The 24791-nt window shown below is 48.6% G+C and overlaps 1 protein-coding gene across 2 annotated transcripts in view; it reads left to right on the top strand.

Annotated features, from left to right (window-relative positions):
- Window positions 1-24791, top strand: part of ACSS3 (acyl-CoA synthetase short chain family member 3) — a 173670-nt gene that overhangs the window by 51590 nt on the left and 97289 nt on the right. For both annotated transcript variants that reach the window (XM_075012266.1, XM_075012259.1), the window contains one exon: window positions 15212-15363. In XM_075012266.1, the coding sequence (XP_074868367.1) occupies window positions 15212-15363 (152 nt within the window). The remainder of the gene's footprint in view (window positions 1-15211; window positions 15364-24791) is intronic.

Below are 24791 nucleotides of genomic sequence, written 5' to 3'. Positions count from 1 at the left end.
GCCTTAGTTTACTTTGTCTTGGTATAATTTAGAAAGATTGTGAGGGTGGAATTTACAAATGTGCAAAATAAGTGGAGTGCATCTATTCGCATTCGCAAAATACAATTAAGGGATGCAGGTACATACACAGGGACTTGGTCTATAACCCCGAGTACCAGTAAATGTATTTACCATGTGCAGGTCTGTGAGGATGCCTGTCCTACAGCAGCCCCAACACCATCCCCTTCCCCACCTCCACACATGGATGCTACCCCAAAGGAAGGATGCCCATTTATACAACCATGGCCCACATCCGGAATCTTCCTACACCCGACGACGGAATATATGGTGGAGAATGTAGGATGGCTTTATATGCCACTTAGACTGGATTTTACAGCTATGGACATGCCAAGGCAATGTCCTAGCCATTATAAGGACTGGTTTAACTCCGAGATGCAAATGCAGCTACAACTTTGGAAGGGCTCTCAAAATACCCGACAACAACATAGAGACAGACGGGATATATTGGGAACAGCCCTGGGAGGGTCTAGCCTTGGCATGTCCCTATGGAACTCGGCAGATATTGAAAATCTCAATTTAAAAATCAACACTGTGGTGAATGGAATAGGCAAAGCAGTTAAAACTGGGGGAGGAATTAGTAGTCTATCACTGGATCAGCATGCAATCACTATTGACAATATGCATTTAATTGCACAAGGGTTTAAACACCTAAATGCTACTATTCTGTCTCTTATCAACAGCATACAAAACAATAACGTTTCACTGGCAGTTGCCTGTACAGCCTATGGCAATAGGGTAATAGAGATTGTACAGCAAAGTGTGCTACAGTTACAGCTTCAGAATTGGCCACGTATCTTCGACCAGGCATCCATCATATTACCCTTCTGCCCCTGTCATTGGGATGGGTTGGCCTGTTCTTTCTTATCTGTCGAATGTTTCAGGGTCGGGTGTTCTGGTACCATGTTCCTGTTTCAACATGCTAGGTAGATAGGTTTCTGCAACATCAACCCTCTTCTTGCCAACTTCTGTGAGCAATGCATTCCTTTTGCTTACAGCTGCACTTTGCTTTCTGTTAACAAAGTTTTGACCATTACTTTGGTTCAGGCCTAAGGCCTCATATTAGGCCTGTACTTACTACAGTGACCTTCTGCTTCTTGGCTTGTAGCTGCTGCTTTCCTAATATGGCTTCAGGAAAAGGCCCAAAGCTTTTGCCATATCTAGTTTTCCATTTGCCTTATATTGTCAAAGCAGGGCCTGATGAAATGCATCCTAGAATCCTCAAGGAGCTGATAGAAGAGGTATCTGAGCCTTTAGCAATCATTTTTGGTAAATCGTGGGAGACGGCAGAGATTCCAGAAGACTGGAAAAGGGCAAATGTAGTACCCATTTATAAAAAGGGGAACAAGAATAACCCGGGAAACTACAGGCCAGTCAGCTTAACTTCTGTGCCAGGAAAGGTAATGGAGCAGGTAATTAAAGAAATCATCTGCAAGCATTTGGAAGGTGGTAAGGTGCTAGGGAACAGCCAGCATGGCTTTGTTAAAAACAGATCATGTCAAACCAATGTAATAGCTTTCTTTGATAGAATAACGAGCCGTGTGGATAAGGGAGAGGCGGTGGATGTGGTATACCTAGACTTCAGTAAAGCATTTGACATGGTCTCACATAATATACTTATCAAGAAACTATGCAAATACAACTTAGATGGGGCTACTATAAGGTGGGTGAACAACTGGCTGGATAACCGTACCCAGAGAATAGTTATTAATGGTTTTCAATCCATCTGGAAAAGTATAACTAGTGGGGTTCTGCAGGGGTCTGTCTTAGGACCGGTTCTGTTAAATATCTTCATTAACGATTTAGATATTGACATAGAAAGTACACTTATTAAGTTTGCAGATGATACCAAGCTGGGAGGGCAACTGCTTTGGAGGATAGGGTCAAAATTCAAAATCATCTGGATAAATTGGAGAAATGGTCTGAGGTAAACAGGATGAAGTTTAATAAGGACAAATGCAAACTGGAAAGGCCCAAGTCTCTCTCAGTAAGCCAGGGAGCCCTGCACTAGCTTTGCTAGCCTTCCAAGAGGTATGCAAGCCTTGGCCTGGGCAGGGAACGTGACCCAGAGGAGGCCCTTTAAGGGCAGGCTGGGCTATTGCTCCAGGAAGGGCTCGGCATCCCTGCAACCCTAACTTCTGGGTCATTGGAGCCCCCTCTGTTGACAGAGCAGTCAGGCTGTGTGGACGCGCTCTGTCAGCAGAAGTAATCAACAGAGAGAGCCTGTATTAGGTGTGGGCATGTTCTGTAGACAGAGGTTCTGTTGGGAAAGATCTGTTGACAGCAACTTCCATCAACAGAACTCAGTAGTGTAGCCACAGCTTTACTTTCAAACCTTACCGCTAAGTCCACATCCTCCCTGGATTTCCCTATGTGCAATAGGCTCAGACACTTAACCTTAATGAACTTAGCTCACCTATTTGGACTAGCTGTAATTTCAAACTGTGCATGCCAAACACTCCACTCCTGTTGCTCTCCACTGAAAGGTGCTGGATTAAATACAGGCCATTCTACCATTCTTGGAAGTGACATATCTGAGGCTATGTCTAACACAACAGACCGATTTTGAAATAGTGCCACTGCAGCCCATTATGGCCTATTTTGAAACAGGTGTTATTCCTTGGGGAATGAGATTTACTACATTTGAAATAATGCATCTGTCATTTTGAATTTATTTTGAAATAGCGTGTGTGTCATTTAGAGGATACCAAAGTTATTTTGAAATAACTGCTGCTATTGCAAGATAACTTGGCCATGTAGACATAGGCTGACAGCCTCTCCTTCCCAGTCACTCATATTTCCCCCTTCAAATGCCAACAAAAATAAACAAGTCTACAATTAAAAACAAAGCTTTATTTTTCAAATAATGGCCTGAATCACAGACTTCCGCTTGCTTCACTTGAAGGAAAAATTACCACAATCCCCAATGTTCCATCAATTTGTGCTAACCACCCCACAAATTGTGCTGCACATAGGTACTTGTGGAACACCTTCATAATTTGCTGAAGGATGAGATGACAACCTACAAACAATCTCTCCTCCTATGTGCACAAGCACAACAAATGTCATTAAATTGTAGCTTGGATGTCCCAAAAGGCCTATAGGGCAACAAAGCAATGGCAGAAATTGCCCCTTGTAGGTTAAATGGGAAGCGGCATCTCACTGCATGTAATTTAGTTAAATATCAAAGGTTTATCTAGCATAAAAAGTGGTTACTTCATGAACAGCCTACAGACAAAATTCAAAGTAAGAACATAAGATGAATTTTTAAAAAAAAAATCACTTCGAAATTAACAGATAGATACAAGTTGTAACAGTCTTCCTTCCAAAACAAAGTCTATCAGCCTATGTCAAAGGAGACATAAACACCACATGGGTACTCCCCAAAACAACCCCTAATTCTATCACGATCCAGGTCAGTGACTTTTGACAATAGTGAATATCGATTAACCCCCATTAACGGACTAGCCCTTTGCTAACACAGACCACTGCGGAACCCCACTTGTTATACTTTTCCAGCAGGATTGCGAACCATTAAGAACTACTGTCTGGGTACAGTTATCCAGCCAGTTATGCACCCACCTTATAGTAGCCTCATCTAAATTGTATTTGCCTAGTTTTTTGATAAGAATATCATGAGAGACTGTATCAAATGCTTTACTAAAGTCTAGGTAGACCACATCTACCGCTTCTCCCCTATCCACAAGGCTCGTTATCCTATCAAAGAAAACTATCAGATTAGTTTGACAAGATTTATTCTTTACAAACCCATGCTGGCTGTTTCCTATTACCTTACCACCTTCCAAGTGCTTGCAGATATTTATTTAATTACCTGCTCCATTATCTTTCCTGGCAGAGAAGTTAAACTGACCGGTCTGTAGTTTCCTGAGTTATTCTTATTCCCCTTTTTAGAGATAGGCACTATATTTGCCCTTTTCCAGTCTTCTGGAATCTCTCCTGTCTCCCATGATTTTCCAAAGATGATAGATAAAGGCTCAGATACCTCCTCTATCATCTCCTTGAGTATTCTAGGATGCATTTCATCAGGCCCTGGTGACTTGCAGATCTCTAATTTTCTTAAGTGATTTTTAACTTGTTCTTTTTTTATTTCAACTTCTAACCCTACCCCTTTCCCACTAGCATTCACTATGGTGGGCATTCCTTCATCAGACTTCTCAGTGAAGACTGAAACAAAGAAGTCATTAAGCATCTCTGTCATTTCCAAGTTCCCTGTTACTGTTTCTCCCTCCTCACTGAGCAATGGTCCTACCCTGTCCCTGGTCTTCCTCTTGTTTCTAATATATTTATAAAAAGCCTTCTTGTTTCCCTTTATGCCTGAGCTAGTTTGAGCTCATTTTGTGCCTTAGCTTTTCTAATCTTTCTCCTGCATTCTTGTGGTGTTTCCCTATATTCATCCTTTGTAATTTTTCCTTGTTTCCATTTTTTATACAATTCTTTTTTTTATGTTGAGATCATGTAAGATCTTCTGGTTAAGCCAAGGTGGTCTTTTTCCATATTTTCTATCTTTCCTACACAGCAGGATAGCTTGCTTTTGGGCCCTTAATAATGTCCCTTTGAAAAACTGCCAACTCTCCTCAGCTGTTTTTTCCCTCAGTTTTCTTCCCATGGGACCTTACCTACCAGCTCTCTGAGTTTACCAAAATCTGCCTTCCTGAAATCCATTGTCTCTATTTTGCTGTTTTCTGTTCTACCCTTTCTTAGGATTGTGAACTCTATGATTTCATGATCACTTTCACCCAAGTGTGAAAGGTGTTCTCAGGCTTCAGGCCCTGCCCAGGGAGGCGAGAGGTCCCGGCCCAGGGGAATCCTTGGGGAGCAGGGGCGGAGGTGTGAAGGGGGGGATTTGGGAAAGGGGGAAGCCCCATCCCAAGGGCACTGTGCCGTCTCACTCACTCACAGACTGCTGTACGGGGCGACCGCCTGGGAGGGCTGGGATGGGCTGAAAGGGAGGGAGAACACCCTGGGGCCAAGGGCCTGACCACCCGAGTCCTTCACCCATGTGGCCTACCTCCTCCCCTCACAGGTTGTGAGAGCCATCAACTTCATGCTGCTGCATAGGCTCATCTGACTGGGCAGTGTCGACACTGTGGTGACCAGATTCGAGGCCCTGGGCTTCTCCAACTGTTTCAGGGCCATCGACGGGACCCGCATTCCCATCCATGCCCCGGAGTACAGTGTGGCTTGTTTCCTCAATAGGAAGGGGTACCAATCAATCATGCTGCAGGCCCTGGTAGACCACTGTGGGCAGTTCACTGATGTGTATGTTGGGTGGGCCGGCTGGGCGCACAACACGAGGGTGTTCTAGAACTCTGACCTCTTCCGGAAGATGAAGGTGGGCATCTTTGTCCCCTGCTGGGAGCTGGTCCTCAGGGATGTGGATGCACCTCTGTGCATGGTGGGGGATGCTGCCTACCCTCTAATGCCCTGGATGCCTGGACCCTCCCCAGGAACTCTTTAACGCACACCTAAACCAGGCCAGTTTGCTTGTGGAGCATGCTTTTGGCCATCTGAAAGCCCAGTTATGGTGTTTACTCACACACCTGGATGTGGGGGAGGGCAAAGTACCCCAAGTTGTGGGGGTCTGTTGTACCTGCCACAATCTTCTGGACGGGAAGGGGGAGACCTTGCTCCAGCTGAGGGGCCCGCCGGCTGGCCACACCTATGAGGAGCCTGGCGCAGCTCCCATTTGCCAGGCCCACCAAGGTGGGCTGCACATCTGGAAGGCCATGTGGGAGCAATTCTCCTAGGGACCCCAGTAACCCTCCAGGTGGAAGTAGCCAGTGTTATCAACAGAGCCACCAACTGCTTATCAGGGCATGATGACGGGCACATTCTAGATGGTCATGATGGTCCTTCAAGAACATCATAAAATCAAAAATCCAGTTCATGTTGTAAAGGAGCTGAAACTGAACATGTGTTGAGGGGAGCAAAGGGTCAGAAAGAAAGGCCCAGTGAAATGCAGAGAGTTGGGACTTGAATTTAAATGTACAGGCTGGAGCAAACACATGAAAGCACTTTAGAAAGTTTTGTTAGAATATGCAGGTGTGCTTAGTTATGTTGACAGTGATCTAGGATGTACTGGCCAAACAAAACACTGGGTTAATACTGAGCTCATTAGGTCTCTCTAAATTCATGTGTTGCTCCCAGTGGTAATGGTGTGGGAAAAAAATTGGAGGCAGATTACCATATATTGAATGATGTGACTTTCGAAAGCTCCTGTCTCTTCCCATGGTTTGACAAATTGGATTTCCTGGTTAAAACCCAATGGTTTTGTGCCATTGACCTTGTCAGTGGATATTGGCAAGCAGAGGTGTATCCATAAGACAAAATTAAAACAGCATTCTTCACCAACAACTCTTTGGCTGTGTCTACACTAGCAAGTACATTCGAAATCCAAATTGGAAGACCGAGCTCTTTCAAAAGAACACGCGGAGCATCCACACACACACCACACTCTTTCGAAAGTAACTTCGAAAGAAATCCCATTTTCTTTCGAAGTTGGTCCTCCGTTCCTGAGATGGCAAGAGTGCCTCCTTTGAAAGATAATTTCAAAAGAGAGCAAGTGTAGACGCTCGGTGTCCCGCTCTTTCGAAAGAGGGAGTCCTCCATGGTGGCAATCAGCTGGCAGGCGGCAGTGCCACTCACAGCACAGACGGAGCTCTATGGCCCCAGCGTCTGGCTGCACTTAAGGACACAGGCTCCTAGAAACCCTCTGGCAGGAAGCTGAGAGTGTGCAGCTAGCAGTGAGGTCACGCTGCTCTCCAGCTCACCAGCCATTGCGATGGCCAGCCAGTTCGTCATACCACCTGGACCCATGGCCAGCCACCTGGACCCCCGCCCACCCCAGGGACCCTCCAGAGACAGCAGGGAGTTGTCCCAGGAGGCAGGCCAGGCCCCGAAGCGTCGAGCCCCCTACTAGATAAAGGCCGAGATCCAGGACCTCCTCTCCCTATGGAGGATGAGGAGGTCCTCCAACAAACAGGGGTCCGTAGCCGCAATGTGGTAGCCTTCAAGTGGCTGGCAAAGGGGCTGCTCGGCCATGGCCACCCCACCCGCACACCAAGCCAGGTCCAGTCAAAGGTGAAAGAACTGCTGCAGGGGTATTGAAGGGCCCAGGACACAGCTGGGCAGTCGGGGGCAGCCCCCCCAAGCTGTCCCTACTACAAGGAGTTCCACCACCTCCTGGGGCCAAAGGAGGCTGGACCCTGACCATCCTCCTCGACACATCCATGGCTGACACCGAGCCGGAGCCAGCGACAGAGGCCGAGGAGCACCCGGAACCATCAGCCAGCTCCAGGCGACCGCAGACAGCACGGTGACTCGACCCCACCAGTGACAGCAAGGGGGCCCTCATCATCAACATCCCATCGGGGCTGTCCAGCCAGGTCCCATCCAACTGTGCCTCGCCTGCCTTCCTGGAGGGACCCATAGGTATACGGCATGCACAGCAGCCTCCCTAGTGCCCAGAGAGGGAGTGTCAGGTCCCACCTGGGGTGGTCACAGGCATCCCACATGGCCACCAGCCCAGGTGCATGTGGACCCTGGACAGCTATGTTCCCCAGGCTCAGGAGGATGATACGCGGCACTCAGCACCACATAGAGGGGACAGCACCACAGGCTGGCCAGACTTGGAGGGACTGGGGAACAGCAGGGGGGGCGTCCTCGGTACCCCTGGAGGGCACTTGGGGACATAGACCCTGGGGGTGGCGGCAGGACACGGGGACCTTCATCTGGGACTAATGGCCCATTCCTGCCTCCCCTTCTGTCTCCACAGCTCCTGCAGCCAGCAGCTGGACCACCCCCACCACAAATGGCGAGGGAGAGCAGCCTGGATCCCAAGCAGGGACTGCGTGGGGCCATCGCCAGGCCATCCACTGGCACCACCAGGGCGGTGATGAGGAGGTGGGAGACGCTGTCCATACCGCAACTCTGCAGGACCTTACTGGCATGCTGCAGGAGTGGCTTGCCATGGAGCGGCAGGCGTGGGACCAGGTCGCAGCAAACATGGATGCCCTGACCCAGGCCGTGGTGGGCCACCTAGACCCAGCTGCCACCCCATCACAACCCGCTCCTGCACCCGCCTCCCCTGCCCCCAATCCACCATCCCTCATTCCCCTGTCACCTAGCCGTCCCCTCCCCCACCTCCCCAGTCCCCCAGTCAGCCTCCCCTCCCTGACCTCGACCACCTCCCTGGTGCCCTGGTCAGCCTCCCCACCTCTGACCTCCCCTGCCCCCCAGTCTCCCCCTCCCCCCGTAGCAAACCCCTCCCCCACAAGCCTGACCTCTCTGCTCTTGTCCCAACCCACCTGCCCCCGGCTACCCTGATGCAGCTGGCCCATATGTTGATGGCTAAGGGTGGCCAGGGTGAGTCCATCCCCCCCTGTCCCCCACTTTCCCCCATGCCGACCCCAGGGAGCCCGCAGGGGCCCCGCCCCAGCAGTGACCCTACCTCCCTGTGCCACCCACCCCAGCCCTGTGCCGGACTACCCAGACCTGGGGGCGAAGGGGCAGACGTGGGCGATGGGGATCACATCCCTCGACCCCCATAAATGATTAGGGCCTTCTGCCCTTGCCCTCAGCCCTCCCAGGGCCCGGAGGGTGACCACCTGGGGCCGCAATGCCCCTGTATATAGTTCCCCCAGTTCCCCTTTTTTGTGATACCCCCTGTATATAGTTTCCCCCAGCCCCTCTTTCTGTGATATGCCTCCCTGTACATAGGCAAAGCAGTAATAGCAGTTAAGTAAAGTGTTTATTTCATGGTTCCATCTGGGTCCCCTGTGCATGTGTGGGGGTAATGGGGTATGTGCGCATGGGGGTGGGAGTGGAGTGTGTGTACATGGAGATGGGGGTGGGGTATGCATGTGCAGGGTGAGGTGTTTACTGCGGTCCCCGATCAAATGCCTGACGCAGGGTCACCTGTACTCACACCCCATCCCGCTGGGCCTGGTGGCATGGGGTGGCAGGGGGCCGCTCATACCCGCACCCTGCTTCAACGGCCCACCCATGCATGAATGGCTTGTGCTTTGCCTCCACGAGGTTGTGCAGGGCACAGCAAGCGCCATCCACCGATGGAACACTGGGGAGGCCTGCCTCGTGAGGAGGCATCTGAAGTGCCCTTTCAAGCGGCCAGATGCCCACTCCACTGTGTTGCGGGCCTGGTTCAGCCACTCATTAAAAACGTCCTGGATGGGCTCTGTGTGTCCCGTGTATGGCCTCATGAGCCAGGCCTGCATGAGGTAGGCCGCATCCGCCATGATGCAGGGTGGCATTGTGGTGTCCCCAATGGGGAGTGCCCCGGGGGATGAAGGTCCCTTTGGCCATGTGGCAGCCCAGCGCCGAGTTCCGGAACACCCTGGTGGCATGGGCATGGCAGGAGCAGCCCACGCAGATGTCCTGGAACTGACCGTTGGCGTCAATGAGTGTCTGAAGGACCACAGAGTGGTAGCCCTTATGGTTTATGAAAGCCCCGCCACTGTACTCTGGGGCCTAGACGGTGATGTGCGTGCCATCCAGGGCCCTAAGCAGTTTGGGAAGCCCAACTCTTCGAAGCCCTGGATGACGTCATCCAGGTCTCTGACATGGACCAGCTGCCACAGAAGGACCCTGTTGATGGCCTGGATGACCTGCAGGGAGTGAGAGGAGGATGCACTCATGAGCATGGGGTGGGAAGTAGTGTGCCTGACCATCCCTGTCCCCTGTAGGGCAGGACTCCCTGGAGTCCCTGTCCCGTCCCCGGTGAGGGCTGCCCTTTGGTCCTCCATGGTGCCCCAAGCCGGAGTGCCCCCCATCCCCTGGCCCCCGCATGTGCTCAGCTTACCTCATTGGGAACGGCCCCAACGGTGGCCCTGCCTACCCTGAATTGGTGGCTGATGGATCAGTGACAGTCTGGGGTGGCCAGTTTCCAGAGGGCAATGGCCACCCTATTCTGGAGCAGGAGCACTGGCCTCATGTGGGTGTCCTGGGGCTGGAGGGCTGGGGCGAGCCAGTGGCACAGCTCTAGGAATGTCCCCTTTTGTCATCCGGAAGTTCCGTAGCCACCAGTTGTCGCCCCAGTCGGTCCCACCAGTCGCTGCTTGTGGGGAAGCTCCACGGGCAGCGGATGCCCTGGGGGACTGGCTGGGGATGTCGCACTCTCAGGATGACTTCCAGGAGGGTGACTAGTAGGCTGGCTGCCCGTAGCCGCTGCTGCGCGGTGGCCAGGACCACGGCCAGTGTGCTGGCCACGGCCTTGATGGGGACCGGGGGCTGCTCAGGTTTCATGGGGGCCCAGGGTGCTTCCTCTGATCTCCTCGGTGTGCAAGCCTGGGGACAGGTGGCTGGCCCTCAACGTGTGCAGGCTGAGGTATGGGATGGGGGGCGCCCTTTAAGAGGACAGCAGGCTGCAGTCCCAGAAGGGCTCGTCCGCCATGTCACCCTGCCCATGAGACTTCCTGCGCCTGTACTTTCGTAAGAGCGCCCTGCATAGTGTGGACACTCATTTTTGAAATTGCACTCTGGGACTTTTGAAAGAGTGGATTGCGCCTTCGGTCTCTGTTTGTCTGTGTGGACGCTCCCTTTCGAAAGGACGGCTTTCGGCGTTCTGTTTTGAAAGCCGTGCTTTCAAATGGGGGCTGCAGTGTTGACGCAGCCTTTGAATTTAATGTAATGCCATTTGATGTAATACATCTAGGCTGTGTCTACATGAGCCCCAATGAGCGGCTTTGAAAGATGCTAATGAAGTGCTACTATGAATATGCAGCGCCTCATTAGCATAATGGCAGCCACGGTGATTCGAAAGTATGGCTTTCGAATCGCACACTGCCCATGGAGATGGGGACCTTTCGAAAGGACCCCCCAGTTTTCGAAAGCCCCTTCTTCCTATCTGGCATTAGGAAGAAGGGGCTTTCGAAAACTGGGGGGTCCTTTCAAAAGGTCCCCGTCTCCACAGGTGGCGCACGAGTTGACTGCATATTCATGGTAGCACCTCATTATCATCTTTTGAACCCGCTCATTAACATGCCCCTTCTGAAAGGAAGGGGCTCGTGTAGACACAGGGCTAGTGTTTTCCAAAGGCTTATGCATGTCATCTTGAAGGGAACAACGTGTCTCCTGTACTTGTATGATACCATTGTTACAGACTAGGGGGAGACAATAAGCTGTCAGTGAGTTGGTCCCCTGAGGGCTAATTCTGGAGAGCCATATCCAGCCTTCTAGCTACTTATTGCCCTATGATAGGCCAGACCTTTGAGGATCACCTGGAGAAACTGAAATTGGTACTTGAGATGTTAAAGGATGCCAGTCTGAAAGTTAAGCTCATTAAATATCACCTTCTCTCCAGGATGGTGAAATAAGTGGAGATGTTATTTCTATAGAGGGAGTAATTCCAGGTCCAGAGTAGGTGAGGCCGTCAGAACGTGGCCAGTATCTTGGGATGCAACTGAGTTGTGCAGTTTATAGGGTTTGGTCTCCTGTTATGGAAGGTTTGTAGCAGACTTTGCTGCCTTTGCTAGCCCCTTACACAGGATTTTAGACAAGGCAAAGCTGCTCTGTACCGAGAAGTGTCAAGATGTCTTCATAGAGCTGAAATAGCAGTTGACGTCCACTTCTGTTCTCATATAGCCAGACCTTTGATTCCCTTTCTAGCTGTACACCAGTAGAAGTGAAGTAGGCATTTGGGCAGTTTTACATCAAGTGGAAAAACAGGTAGGAGAAGCCTTAAGCAGAGGTGATTGCAAATGTGGGATGATACAAACACACACACACGCATACAAGCCTGCCCACTGTGGTGACTATTAACAAATATTTTGAACAATTTATTATAGGGAGAAAGTGCATGTTGAGGACATACTTCCTAGTGGCTGCACAGTTTCCATCAACCAGAAGGGTAGTTTACCAGATGGTTGGAACAGTTGGCTAAGTTTGACTATGGGATTGTACACTGCCCAAGGAAGGAACCCCAAATACTATTGCCTTGTTCTGGAGGCCTCTTCTGTGAGAAATTGGACCATAGGCTGAGGTGATGGAGGTACTTGTTTGAAGATGTGTTTAGTCTACCCATCCCACAGTTACAGCTCAAGGGATTATGTTTGAACAGTTCCCTAAGGCCCTTAATATCCTCTACAGGAGGCATACTTGGTGAGAGGCACTGGCTGTGTTTGGGGCTTGTTCTTATGACAGATCTGACCATATCTGAGTAAAAGTCACTTCAGAAGTAGAGTGATCAGGTATACTGCTGATGACACTAAGTGTATATTGTGACTTGGCTTTTTGCTTCTGTGGCTAGTTAGAAGATGTAGGTCACCTTTGTAAGTTGCATCCATGAACAAGAGTTGCCTGGACTTCCTCATAGACTTGCATAATGCTCTTTGCTCAGCTACTGCATGATTAAGATTCTTGGACTAACACAACTGAATTGAATAGATCGGGGTGAGCGAAGTGGAGAGGGAGAAGGCATGAAATCGTGTAAGGGGGATGCAGCACAATCGGCTTCTGGGTCTCAGCCTCATCCATCTAATTAAAAATGTTGAAATATGTTAGAATTTAAATGTTAAAATTTGTTAGTTTGAATTATGTTAGACAGATTTTTTTGGGGGAAGGGGAGCTGCTAATTGCAGGGGCAAGAAGTGGGGCCCGACATAGAGTACATACTGCTGGTCTAGATCACTGGTTCTCAAACGTTTTGGCCCTCTGCCCACCTCACTCAGTGCAGCCCACTAGACAACCACCCATGATGGAAAAAAATCCATTTGCTTGCTTCTAAATTCCTTAAATACTGAATTATGCATATTAGGCAACTAGAGCATAAAATCATAAATACACAGCTGTAAGATAAGGGGGAATAATTTTAGTTCTTACTGCATATATCATGTTATTTAAAATGAAGTTTGGTAAACTAAAGTAAAATATTAATTTATATCCAAAAGAAAAGGTTTCAACTGTATAATATGATCAGCGGTGGGCAACCTTCACTGAGGGTCACTGACCCACAGAAAAATAGAAGAAAGAGGTGAGAAGGAAAAAAAAAATCCCTCACTGATGTGGCCCTGACTGAGACACCTCACTTCCTTTGCACTGCAGCCTAACAGAGGGAGAGAGAAGACTGAAGTTCAGTGCTTTTGACAGAGCAGATTAACTCTTCTGGGTTCCTGGGGCTAGTAGATTTTTGGGGGCTCCTTAGACTCTGAAGCGGAGCAAAAATGAGAGTTCAATTGTGGGAGGAGGTTGCTGGGGAATGGGATGGAGTGCTGGGTCTGGTCAGGAGGTGGGATGCAGGAGGGTAAGGATTGAGATCTGGTCATAACGTAGGGCTCAGGAGCAGGCTAGTGGATGGAAGTCTGGGTGGGAGGTAGGGTTCAGGAGAGGGCTAGGAAGTGGGGTCTGGTCAGACTACGTGTAGGGGTGAGCTGGAGATGTGGAGGTCTGGGTGAGACAGAGGGTGCAGGAGCAGGCTAGAGGCGAGGGAGCTGGGCATGAAGGGGATGGGGAGGCACTTACCTGGCTCTGCACTAAATCCGCTCTCAGGTGCCGTCCCCTCCATCCACTGCTCTGATTGGCTACGATTCAGAAAGGTTGGAGTGCCACAAGGCTAGAGTGCCTTGGTGGGCTCCCTGATGCTTTGGGGAGCAAGACAAGTCCCAAGTGGTCCACAAACCACACTTTGAGAACCACCAGTCTAGATAAATGCAAACACAATATGTACATCTATATGTAATGCTTTCTAATTTCTCATTTGTACCAGATGGTTGAGGTTTGAATTTGTAATGTGTATTTGTTTGAATGATGAGGTGCAGCAATATGGTGACATTTGCAACAACCAAATGCTGCTCTGCACTTGGTTCTTGTCCAGCATTTATGCAAATAGCATATTCAATATGAAAACTGTATACTCAGGTTGAACCTCCCAAAACTAGAAATAGCTGGTCCAGCAACATCCATAGTCCAAAAGGCTAGTGGGAGGAGCACTGGCAGCTTGGAGACCTGCTGAGCAGGAGGCTGGTGACAGGGATCTTGGCAGCCCTGTGTGCTTGGAGCCTGGTGGAGCCTGGAGCTGTCATCCCTGCCAGCATCCTTGCTGGGTGTGTATGTCCCCCCTGGCAGCTGGCCGGTTTGGCAGACTGGCATCAGTCAGGCTAGCAGCAGGCCAGCGGCCGCATCTAGCAGCCTGGCTGGAGGGCCTGGGTCCAGCATCTGGCATCCTGCCTGGTGTCTGCCAGGCTGAGTATAGCGTCCAGGGCCAGGGCATGGGACAGCCTAGCCAGGCCTGGCAGTAAGGAGGCTGCTGGGGCTGCAGAAAGGGGAGGCTGGAGGCAGGGGGCATAGCGGGGGCAGAAACAGAGCTGGTGGCAGGGTGGGGCCAGGTGGGAATCAGGACACCAGCCCTGGTTCATCAAATTCCCTCATTTGGGACCAGTCAGGTTCTGAGGTACAACCTGGACCTCCTAACTTGGCTGTAAGCACTGCGTGATACAAAAAGTTAATTTTCTAATTGTGATTTTTTTTTTTTTGGGTAGTGAAAAGACCAAGGTAATGACTGTAGAGCTGTGCCTAAAAGTCATTCTTCTTTTACTTAACTTCGTCATTTAAAACTAAGCAAATATGGTGACCTTCATTCACTGCAGCTATCAGGAACAACACTCCCTTCTGCACAAGACCCTGCCCTTCTTTCTGAAGCCCTGCCCCCACTCCACCCCCCTGCTCTTGCCCACCGGGGGGCAGAGGAGCCCCAAGACCCTCAACATGGCTGGCTAGTGTTAGAGGAGGTTTGGGACAGCTTAGCCCATTGACTCTGAAGCTATTTTGTACCATTCTACAGTGGTGTAGAATTGACTCCCTCTATCTCCAGCTCTTATGTTTGCTACAAAAAGAGCCACAGCCCTCCCACAGATTTCTCTAGCTTCAGCTTGCACTTTGTCAACACAGTTGGAGATTGAGCTCAGAACCTTTTGCATATCCTCTGAAACATGAATCCAGCTTGTGGTATTAATGGTATAGTAAATGAATAATCTCATTGTATATTGAGAAAGGCATCTCTAAATTTTTTTTGAAATACAGTTGTTAATGTGTTGTACGCTACTGTTATGTGTTCAAGTCATGAACTGTTAAGGAATTACAAACTCTTTTTATCCTATGACATTTTATATTAATCTCCCCATAGGGAAAGCCTGTGGGAACACCAGATGCTGGTGCTTATTTCCGTGTGCTATCAGATCATGGAGTGGCTGCCTGTTTTACTGCACCAACTGCAATTAGAGCAATCCGTCAGCAGGACCCAGAGGCAGACTTGGGAAGGCAGTACTGTTTGACTAGGTAAACTAAGGGTACATTTCAAATTGTTTGTTACAGGAATAGACTTGATAGACTGAGGAGAGTATAATGTCTGCGCGTTGGACACTTAAGCAGTAGCACAAAAACATATAAAAGACTGTACATTATATTAAGTATATGTGTATATAGAGCATGTGAGATATGTGTGTGTGTGTAAATCAACATATGTTACACAAAATCATTCAAGTAATATTGTTAGGGTTGCAAAGTCGTACACTCAAAAGTTAGGAATGCCTCAGACTTTGACTGTGTAACCTCTGGGTTTTAATTACATCATCACATAGTGTCATCACATACTGGTTTTTCCACAAGATCTCGTAATCATTCGGTGCACAGCACAGATAGTGCTCACTGCATGAGCAGCTATTAAATGTATTATTTTTTCATTGATTTTTTCAGAGTTCTTATCATTATATAACATTCCCAAGTTCACAGTACGGCCCTGAATGAATTCAGTTATAGCTGTGAGTGCTCAGTGTTTTTGCAAATTGAAGTCTTGCACTGGGCACACAGAAACTGAGGAACAGACAGTTTTGTAGTAGGCATCCCTCAGTCTGCATAGACTATGGATCGCGCCCTTTATAGTTTCAACTGAGGACTTCATTTACAGCATCTGCTGTGACTATGAAGACCCACACGAGAGTGACAGTCCTTGCTGCATCTCTTGCAGATGTGGTGCGTGTCTGGCAAGTCCTTAGTGTGCTTTCTGTGCGCTCGCTTCTCCTTTGCTAGCTGTCTGATCCTCATCTCGCCCTTCTGAAGGCCCTTGTGTAACCCCTGCCTCCATCTGCTGCGGTCGTCTGCTAGTTCTTCCCAGTTGTCCAGCTCGATGTCTACCTCTCTGAGGTCTCTCTTGCAGACATCTTTGTAGCGCAACTGGGGGCGTCCGGGAGGTCTTTTGCCAGAGGCTAGCTCACCATACAAGATGTCTTTTGGAATCGTTCCATCATTCATCCTGTGGATGTGGCCAAGCCAGCGGAGCCAACGCTGTCTGAGGAGGGTGTGCATGGTTGGGATTCCAGCTTGCTCGAGGACGGCAGTGTTGGTCAGTCTGTCCTTCCATGATACTCCAAGGATGCGCCTGAGGCAGCGCAAGTGGAAGATGTTCAGCCTCTTTTCCTGGTGGGCATACAGGGTCCAAGTCTCGCTGCCATAAAGGAGGGTGCTGAGGATGCAGGCTCTGTAGACTTGCATTTTGGTGTGAGTGTACAGCTTGTTGTTATTCCACACTCTCTTGCTGAGTCTGGACAGAGTTGTGGCCGCTTTTCCGATCCTCCTATTTAGCTCAGTGTCCAACGACAGGGTGTCAGTGATGGTGGAGCCGAGGTAAACGAACTCGTGGACGACCTCTAACGTATAGTTGTCAGTGCCGATTGATGGGGATTCAGCAACATCCTGACCGAGTACGTTTGTCGTCTTTAGACAGTTTTGACCACCCGTGAAAATGTTGGTTTCAATGACTTGCCTAGCACCATTCAAAGTATTACATTCAGGAACTCTGTGGCAGAGGCCAGACTAGAATGTAGCTTGCCAGAGCAACTTTTGCCATGTCTTAGCCACGAGACTTTCCTCTTTTTTTTTTTCCTACAATCCCCTGCCCCATTTGGTTATATGTAACCTTCCAGTTTTGCAGCCAGTAAAGCTGGGTCCTACAGTCAAGTTTCCTTTACTGTGCAGCCTTGGTTCATCCTTAATAGCACTGTCCATAGTGTGCAGTGAATGAAGGAGGGGTGCTATGAAAAAATAGTATACTATCATATAATTGAAGATTGTATCATTATGCATGTGCACAAGAGGTCAAATTAAAATGCATAAATAACCTTAATTCTGGTATTTTCTTGGTGGTCCCAGACCTGTCTGCTCCACACTGTTGGCTCCGTTTCCCATTCTCCTTGTTTTGCCAGTCTCTATTCCTCAGGTTTCTTATCCCAGTCATAGCCCAGCCAGTCCTAATCTTCCATTCTGGGCTCATGTTTGCATCCCAATCTACTGCAGTCCCAGAATTCCCTTCCCTCATCCAGATCCAGTTTTCTCCATCAGCCAGTCCTAGTACTTCCCCTCCCAGTACTCATCATCTTTCTTTCTCTCCTTCCTCAAATCTCAGTTCAAACTCCAGTTGCTTGTCAGATTTCTCTTCCTCCTCCCTGACTGATTCCTTGTCCAGCTGCTTGCAGTGTCCCCTGTCCATCAGCTTCTCATATGATCTGTGTCCCCTATCCCATTAGCTTTGACCAGAAAGTTCCAGCCTCACAGCTCAACCAGTCCTAGTCCCTATCTCCTCTCTCCCCAGTCCCATTCTATCCCCTTCACACTTTCTTGTTCTCTCTCTGGACTTCATTGTAGTCTGCTCCATTCCTTTCGGCAGCCCAGATTTTGTCCCTTCAGCATTTGAATTCGAGGGCTTCCTCTTCCGGCCTGCCTGGGTGTCAGTGGGTCAATCGTTGAAAACACATGAGACCAGCTACCTGCTCTCAGTACCAGTGTCTGGCCCCCACCCTGTCCTGAAGCATCTGAAAGTGACAGTTAGAGGGAAATCTGGTTTTGCCCCTTTGAAGCATTCTCATTGGCTCTGTGGGGATAACATGCAGAGTCTGATTAGCTTTAAGAGCTGTGAGAGGGATGGGCACACTCAGTAAGGAGGGACTCTGGAGATTTTTATCTTGTAAAATTGCACTCTATGTGCAAATTTTGATTTTTTTTCCAGAGATATAGAACTTGGCCAAATTTGTCTGGATTTTCTACAAGGATGGCAAAAGACACATTTCTGTTACAAAGGCCACGCCCTGCCAAATTTCACATCCCTACTTTAAAGCATGAAGGAACTAGAATTTTCCAAGGAGAAGGTTGCCAGAACGTTTTAATATGCAGAAACAATGTATTTTTCCGAGCATTTCCAAGAACAAAACTAAACTATTTTAGCAGAAACTTTTTAATTTTTTTAAGTAGATCAGTTGAACATAGGCAGCTGTCATGGAACACCTCGGCTTAAATAGTTTGATAAATTGTAAGCAACTGAAACGAGCCTTTTAACATGCAGTGACGGCCAATCTTAATAGGCAGTGCAGCCTGTCCTGCCTATAACATCTGTATAATTTATTTTTATCAAAGAGATATTTTAAGTATTTTCATTTAAAGTGCAGTTAAACAGTAAAATTTGAATCTGGATATATCCTATCTGTGACTGTGTCTCCATGACTTCTGCATCAGATTTGGTGACCTCACAAATAGAGACAAAGCCTTTAAATGCCAGTCCTAAAAACTTCACTCTGGGATGTGACAGTCAAGCTGTTCTTTCTGGCTCTGACATCACCAGTAATAAAGACTGTGCCTCTGGAACCTAGCTAACAGCTTGGTTAATAATGTGTGATCATGAGCAGAATCTCTGAACATCATATTTGAGATCTTTTGGAAGAAGCTCCATTGTTGTCAACAACCAGCTGCACATCTCCTTCTTAGCAGATATGACTCATGACATCTCCCAGATGTACCGATGCCTTCAAGAGATAAGCACCTGGATTTATTTAAAAAAAAAACAAAAAAACACCTCTGCCTCAGTTGGAAGGGAAAAGAGGGAAAACGCTTGGAGATAGCCAAGGCACTACCAGTTGTCAAGATAATGTCTGATGAGGACTCAGGCTGTTTTAGTCATGGGTACTTTTACTAAAAGTCATGGACAGGCCAGGGACAATAAACAAAATTCGCAGCCTCTGATCCATCCATGATTTGTATTCTATACCCCTGACTAAATCTTGGGAGAGGGGCTCAGCCCAGGAAGGCAGCATGGGGCATGCTGCTGGTGCTGCAGAGGGAACGATTGGTGGGGCTGGTGGGCTCTCTCCCTGGATATGTTTCTCCCTGGAAGTGATGAGGTCTGGGTGGAGGTGTGTCCAGTGGGAGTTGTGGTGGGGAGTGCCTGCAGGCAGAGGCAACATGCAGAGCTGTCTGGCTGCTAGTTGTCTTGGGAGCTGCAGGAGGAATATTGCCATGTCTGGGTATCTCACCTCAAGGTAAGTACTGACTTTTGCCCTTTCTCCCTCCGTACAACACCCATCCTGGAGCCTCCCACACTCAAACTTCTGCAGTTGTTTGGAGGAGGGATGTGCAGTGGCCTCAGACTACTCAAGTAGTGGCTGATACAGCTGGAGAAGTCACAGAGGTCCCAGAAAGTCACAGACTATGACTTCTGTGACCTTCACAACAAACTCTCAGCTTTAATGATGATAAATTGTATAGTCAGTTGCTTAACCACGTTTTGGTTGTTATGAAATATACTCAAGAGATCAAATAAGTGTCAGTCAGGTTTATTGCTACAATCCAATAATATAATTCAGGAAAAGGGTTTGGTAGGATACCAGTCTTTAGAAGCCATCTTGTGCTGTGATGCAGAAGGCCTGCTCCAGAAGTTTCACATTTCAATTGGTAGTGTTTCTAAGTTGACTTTACACATTAGACATTACTTTACAAGCCACTAAAATTCAACCTTTCACTTTGTCCCAGTTCCTTTCACTATCTTTGTTCTGATTACTAGCATTCCAGGTACCTTCTAGTTTGTACCATGGTAGAATAACTTGTCCTCTTCTGTTGGGATATTCCAGTACCAGCCTATGAGGAGAACCTGTTACTGTGGTAAAATATTCATAAATCCTGATCCTGACACCTTTCCTTGCTACATAATCCAAAGCTTACTTTAGACAGTGCAGGATGTTGTGAAGTATTTAGTATATAATTATAGAAAAAGTGCGGGCCAGCTTAGGCTATTTAACTTCAATAATATTCGTACTTAATGCATAATAATGGATATATTGTGTGTGTGTGTGTGTGTTTGTGTGTGCACGTGCACGTGTGCGTGTATATATTTATTTTCCTCCTGGGTAAGAGAATGACATTATCATGCAAATGTATCTCTCTGCCATCTGGGAAGGCTTGTGGGAGGTTGCTATGAGCAGCTCCGGCAGAGTGGTAAGGGAGGTGGGCGGAATTGGGCTGTTTCTGGCTGCAGGCAAGGGAGGATCTGGGAGAGCAGCTGCCACCACTAGCCCATGGCGGGGAGGGAAGGTGCAGCTCAGAGAAGAGCTCTGGCTGCTGCTCCAGACTCCCCCTGCCCCCGGGTTGGGCAGCAGGCAGTGGTTCCCCTGTCAGTAGCAGCAGCTGGAGCTTGGCTCTGCGTGGCGCCTTCCCTCCCCAGCAGAGGAGATGGGAGGGCCTGCTCAGAGCTGAACTATAGCTGCTGCTCTTGACAAGGAAGCCACTTCCAGCACTGAGAGGCACCTTTCCTGCCATGGGCTGGCCGTGTGACTCCCTTCCCTCCTCCCCCAGTAAGACTGGAGCTAGCTGCATGGCTTGCTGACCCTCCCCAGGTAGAGAGAGAGAATTGGTGAGTGTCATGAACAGTGTGTGCAGCCCCCACGTGTGTCTGTGGTGAGAGGGGACTGATGTGGGGGATTCAAAGGGGTTCGCTGGCCAAGTGCCCCTGCTTTGCCATGCCCCACCCCTTTGCCCCACTGTGCTCATGCCCCACCCCTTCCCGACCCTGCTCCACCCACTTCTGCCTCTTCCCGTGGAAGCACTGCATCACCTCTGATAGATGTCTCCCCCATTTCTCCTGGGGTGGCATGGCCCAGGAGTGGTGCTTTCGAGCTGTGCTGTTGGGGGGGAGGGGTGGTAGTGCCCCTGTACTCTTTGGAAGTTGCGCAGCATACAAACTTATAGTTTTAATAATTTGCCTTTTATGTGTTTAAATTACACCTGACAATAGTCCCTGGGTACAAGAAAGAATTAATAAAAACTCCACAATGCATCCACCATCTTACATTAGTAAATGCAAGCAAACTCCACAGAAAAAAGTTTGGAGGTGATGGTGCCAGGTAAAATTGGAGTATGAATTCCAGTTTTGGCTTCTCTTCTCTGAAAATACTTTATCCTGTGGTATACCCTTATGGGCGAAACTTAAAGAACTGACAGGTCAGGCATCTGGGCTTTTAGGAAATGGTTTGAATAGAGAAGTATGTTTTCTTTTGTACTAAGAAACAATTCCAAAAAAATTCATGATTTGTCTTCCAAGATTGGATCCTATATTCATAGATCAAAAACTTGCGTAGCTCAATCCTTCTTTAATGCATTTTGGATTGAGACCCTAAAAGCTTAATTACTCTGATTTATAATATCAGGAATCTAGGTTTCAGAGACCACAGTTTAGGAAATGTTTGTTTAAAACAGAGATCAGACTGTTTCTTACACATTAGCTGTGTCTACACGTGCACGCTACTTCGAAGTAGCGGCACTAACTTTGAAATAGCGCCCGTCGCTGCTACACGCGTCAGGCGCTATTTCGAAGTTAACTTCGACATTAGGCGGCGAGACGTCGAAGTCGCTAACCTCATGAGGGGATCGGAATAGCGCCCTACTTCGACGTTCAACGTCGAAGTAGGGACCGTATAGACGATCCGCGTCCCGCAACGTCGAAATTGTGGGGTCCTCCATGGCAGCCATCAGCTGGGGGGTTGAGAGACGCTGTCTCTCCAGCCCGTGTGGGGCTCTATGGTCACCGTGTGCAGCAGCCCTTAGCCCAGGGCTTCTGGCTGCTGCTGCGGTAGCGGGGGATTCATGCTACATGCACAGGGTCTGCAACTCGTTGTTGGCTCTGTGTATCTTGTGCTGTTTAGTGCAAGTGTGTCTGGGAGGGGCCCTTTAAGGGAGCGGCTGGCTGTTGAGTCCGCCCTGTGACCCTGTCTGCAGCTGTTCCTGGCACCCTTATTTTGATGTGTGCTACTGTGGCGTGTAGACGTTCCCTCGCTGCGCCTATTTCGATGTGGTGCTGCACAACGTCGATGTTGAACATCAACATTGGCAGCCCTGGAGGACGTGTAGACGTTATTCATCGAAATAGCCTATTTCGATGTCGCCACATCGAAATAGGCTACTTCGATGTAGGCTTCACGTGTAGACGTAGCCATTGAGTGCAAGGAGCTGGACTGCAATAGTAAATGCAGTCAGAATTAAGCTTTCAGTGGGATTAAAAATATGAAATTGTTCATACCAGGACTCTTTTTGTATGTATAAAAATAGTGTTTTGCATCACATACAGAGCTCTCCTGTTTGATTTACTATTCAACTGGAGAAAATAATTCTGTATTTCTTTTGATTATTATTCTTTTGAGCTCTAACACTTAGTACTTTTCCCAGACCTGAAAAAGAGCTCTGTATAACTCTAGAGTCTCTTCAACAAAAGTTAGTCCAGTGAAAGCTACCTCACTTGCCTAAAGTTAGAGAAACAAGGTAAGTCTTCCAGAATTTTCTCCATGTATTTTTGTTCCCATCTGTGAAAGGGGAATACATTTATTTCATAAGGATTTTATGACACTTAAGAGCTTGTCCTCACTGCATTAACTCAAGCTATAACTTGACTTTTGCTGCTAATGTAGATCTTGAGTGTATCTTGGGTGTGCACATGTCTCTAACTAAGGCTATCTGGCCTGTTCAGGCAAGCGAGTGAACTGACTCTTGCCACTCTCAGAAAAAATTTTCCCAGAATCCCAGTGTGGATTCCAACCATTCCGTGGAACAACAGAAATGATCTTCACTGCGTGACAACTGCAAGAAAAATGTTGTGAACAAAACGAAGCCTTATACGCAGTGCTTTTTTGTGAGAGAAAAAGGCAGTAGAACTCAAGCCCCAAATGATACCCCCCTGCCATGAGGCCCAACCCCTTCCTGGCGCCTTATATACTATATATGTCCCCAGGTGGGGCCCACATGACTCCCCCATGGGGTCCAAGCTGTCCCCTGGCAGCTTAACTCCCTCGCAGGGCCCTAGTTGTCCCCTGGTGGCTTAAATGACCCTTGGGAGGGCTCAATCCATCCTCCAGTGGCTTTGCCACCTTCCTGTGTGAGGCCCGAGCCACCCTGTGTGGGGCCCAAACAACCCTCAGCAGGGCCTGAGCTGCCCCACGCAGGGCCTTACCAGCCCCCACGCAGGGCCCAACAAGCATCCCCCATGCAGGGCCTGAGTCGCCCCCTCCCCCCCATGCCCACACTTAACCCCCTGCCTCTCTTGCACAGCCCCAACCCATGCCCAGGCTTAACCCACCACCCCCTGGCCCCAAAACTGCTCCCCCACAACCCAGAATTCACTTATCAGCTTGCACAGGAATTCTGCTGCTGCTTTTTCCCATCCAGGCCCTCTGGCAGCAGAGCAGGGGAGGCTCCCAGCGTCTTGCTTGGCTGAAAAACTAGCTCTCAATATAATTGGTTTGATGGCCAGATCCCTGCTGCTGGCCCTTAAACCAATTCAGTTGAGTGCTAGTCTTTCAGTAGGCAGGTCAGGGAGCTGGAAGAGTGGGGAGTGGGAGTCACTAATGGCTCCTTTAAGAGCCATAAGCAGCTGGGAGCCACCCTGCGCAGCTGGCTTCCAAAATGGTGGCACCTGGGAAAAAGGTGGGGGGAACTCAGTTCCACTGTGTTCCACAGAAAAAAGCCCTGCTTATACATGAGCTTTATCAACCTAACCAAAGTGTTCATCTCAATCAGTCATAGTGTTCCTGTGGACCCTCCTCTCAAAAATCAGCTGCCCCAGAAATTCTTTAGCATCTTGAGGCTGTTTTACAACAACATGACTGACACAGCATTGGGCAACAGCAGATCCCAAAGCAACCCCTTTGAGGTCAAAATGGGAGTCAAACAAGGATGCATCATTGCCCCATCACTATTTTGTGTCTTCATTGTCATGATCCTTCACTGCTGATGGCATGAAGCTTGTCTGTAGAATGAATGGAAAGCTTTTCAATCTCAGGAGACTGAAGGCTAAAAGCTAGACCTCCACAACCTCCATCCTGGAGTTCCACTACGTGATGACAACATGGTTGCTGCTGTTTCTCCCAGACCCCTTCAGACCATCTTAAGTGCCTTCACCAAAGCATATGAGAAACTTGGCCTCATACTGAACATTGAAAAGACCAAGGTCCTCTACCAACCCTTGCCAAAGGGACAATCTCGTGCACTTTCTATTGAAGTCAATGGAATATTTCCCGTACCTTGGAAGTCACCTTTCCACTAAAGTTGACACTGGTGTGGAAATCAAGTGTAGTCTGAGATGTGCAAGCTCTACTTTTGCCTGCCTGAGACAAAAGGTCTTCGAAAATCCGGACATCTTTGCCAAGACAAAGCTCCTTGTGTACCATGCAGTGATTATTCCAGCACTGTTGTGCACATGTGAAACATGGACATTGTACAAGCATCATTGGAAGGCACTTGAACAACATCAACAATGCTGCTTCAGGATAACTCTAAATATCTCATGAACACTTGTGTCCTGGAAGAGTCGAACATGACCAGCATTGAAGCCGTTTTCACCAATAACTTCATTAGACTGGACACGTGGTTCAGATGTCTGATCAGCACTTCCCAAAACATTC

The sequence above is a fragment of the Carettochelys insculpta genome, chromosome 1 (assembly GCF_033958435.1).
Source record: "Carettochelys insculpta isolate YL-2023 chromosome 1, ASM3395843v1, whole genome shotgun sequence".
Lineage (NCBI taxonomy): Eukaryota > Metazoa > Chordata > Testudines > Carettochelyidae > Carettochelys > Carettochelys insculpta.
Note: the sequence above shows the minus strand (reverse complement) of the source record. Positions and strands in the feature narration are given on the sequence as shown.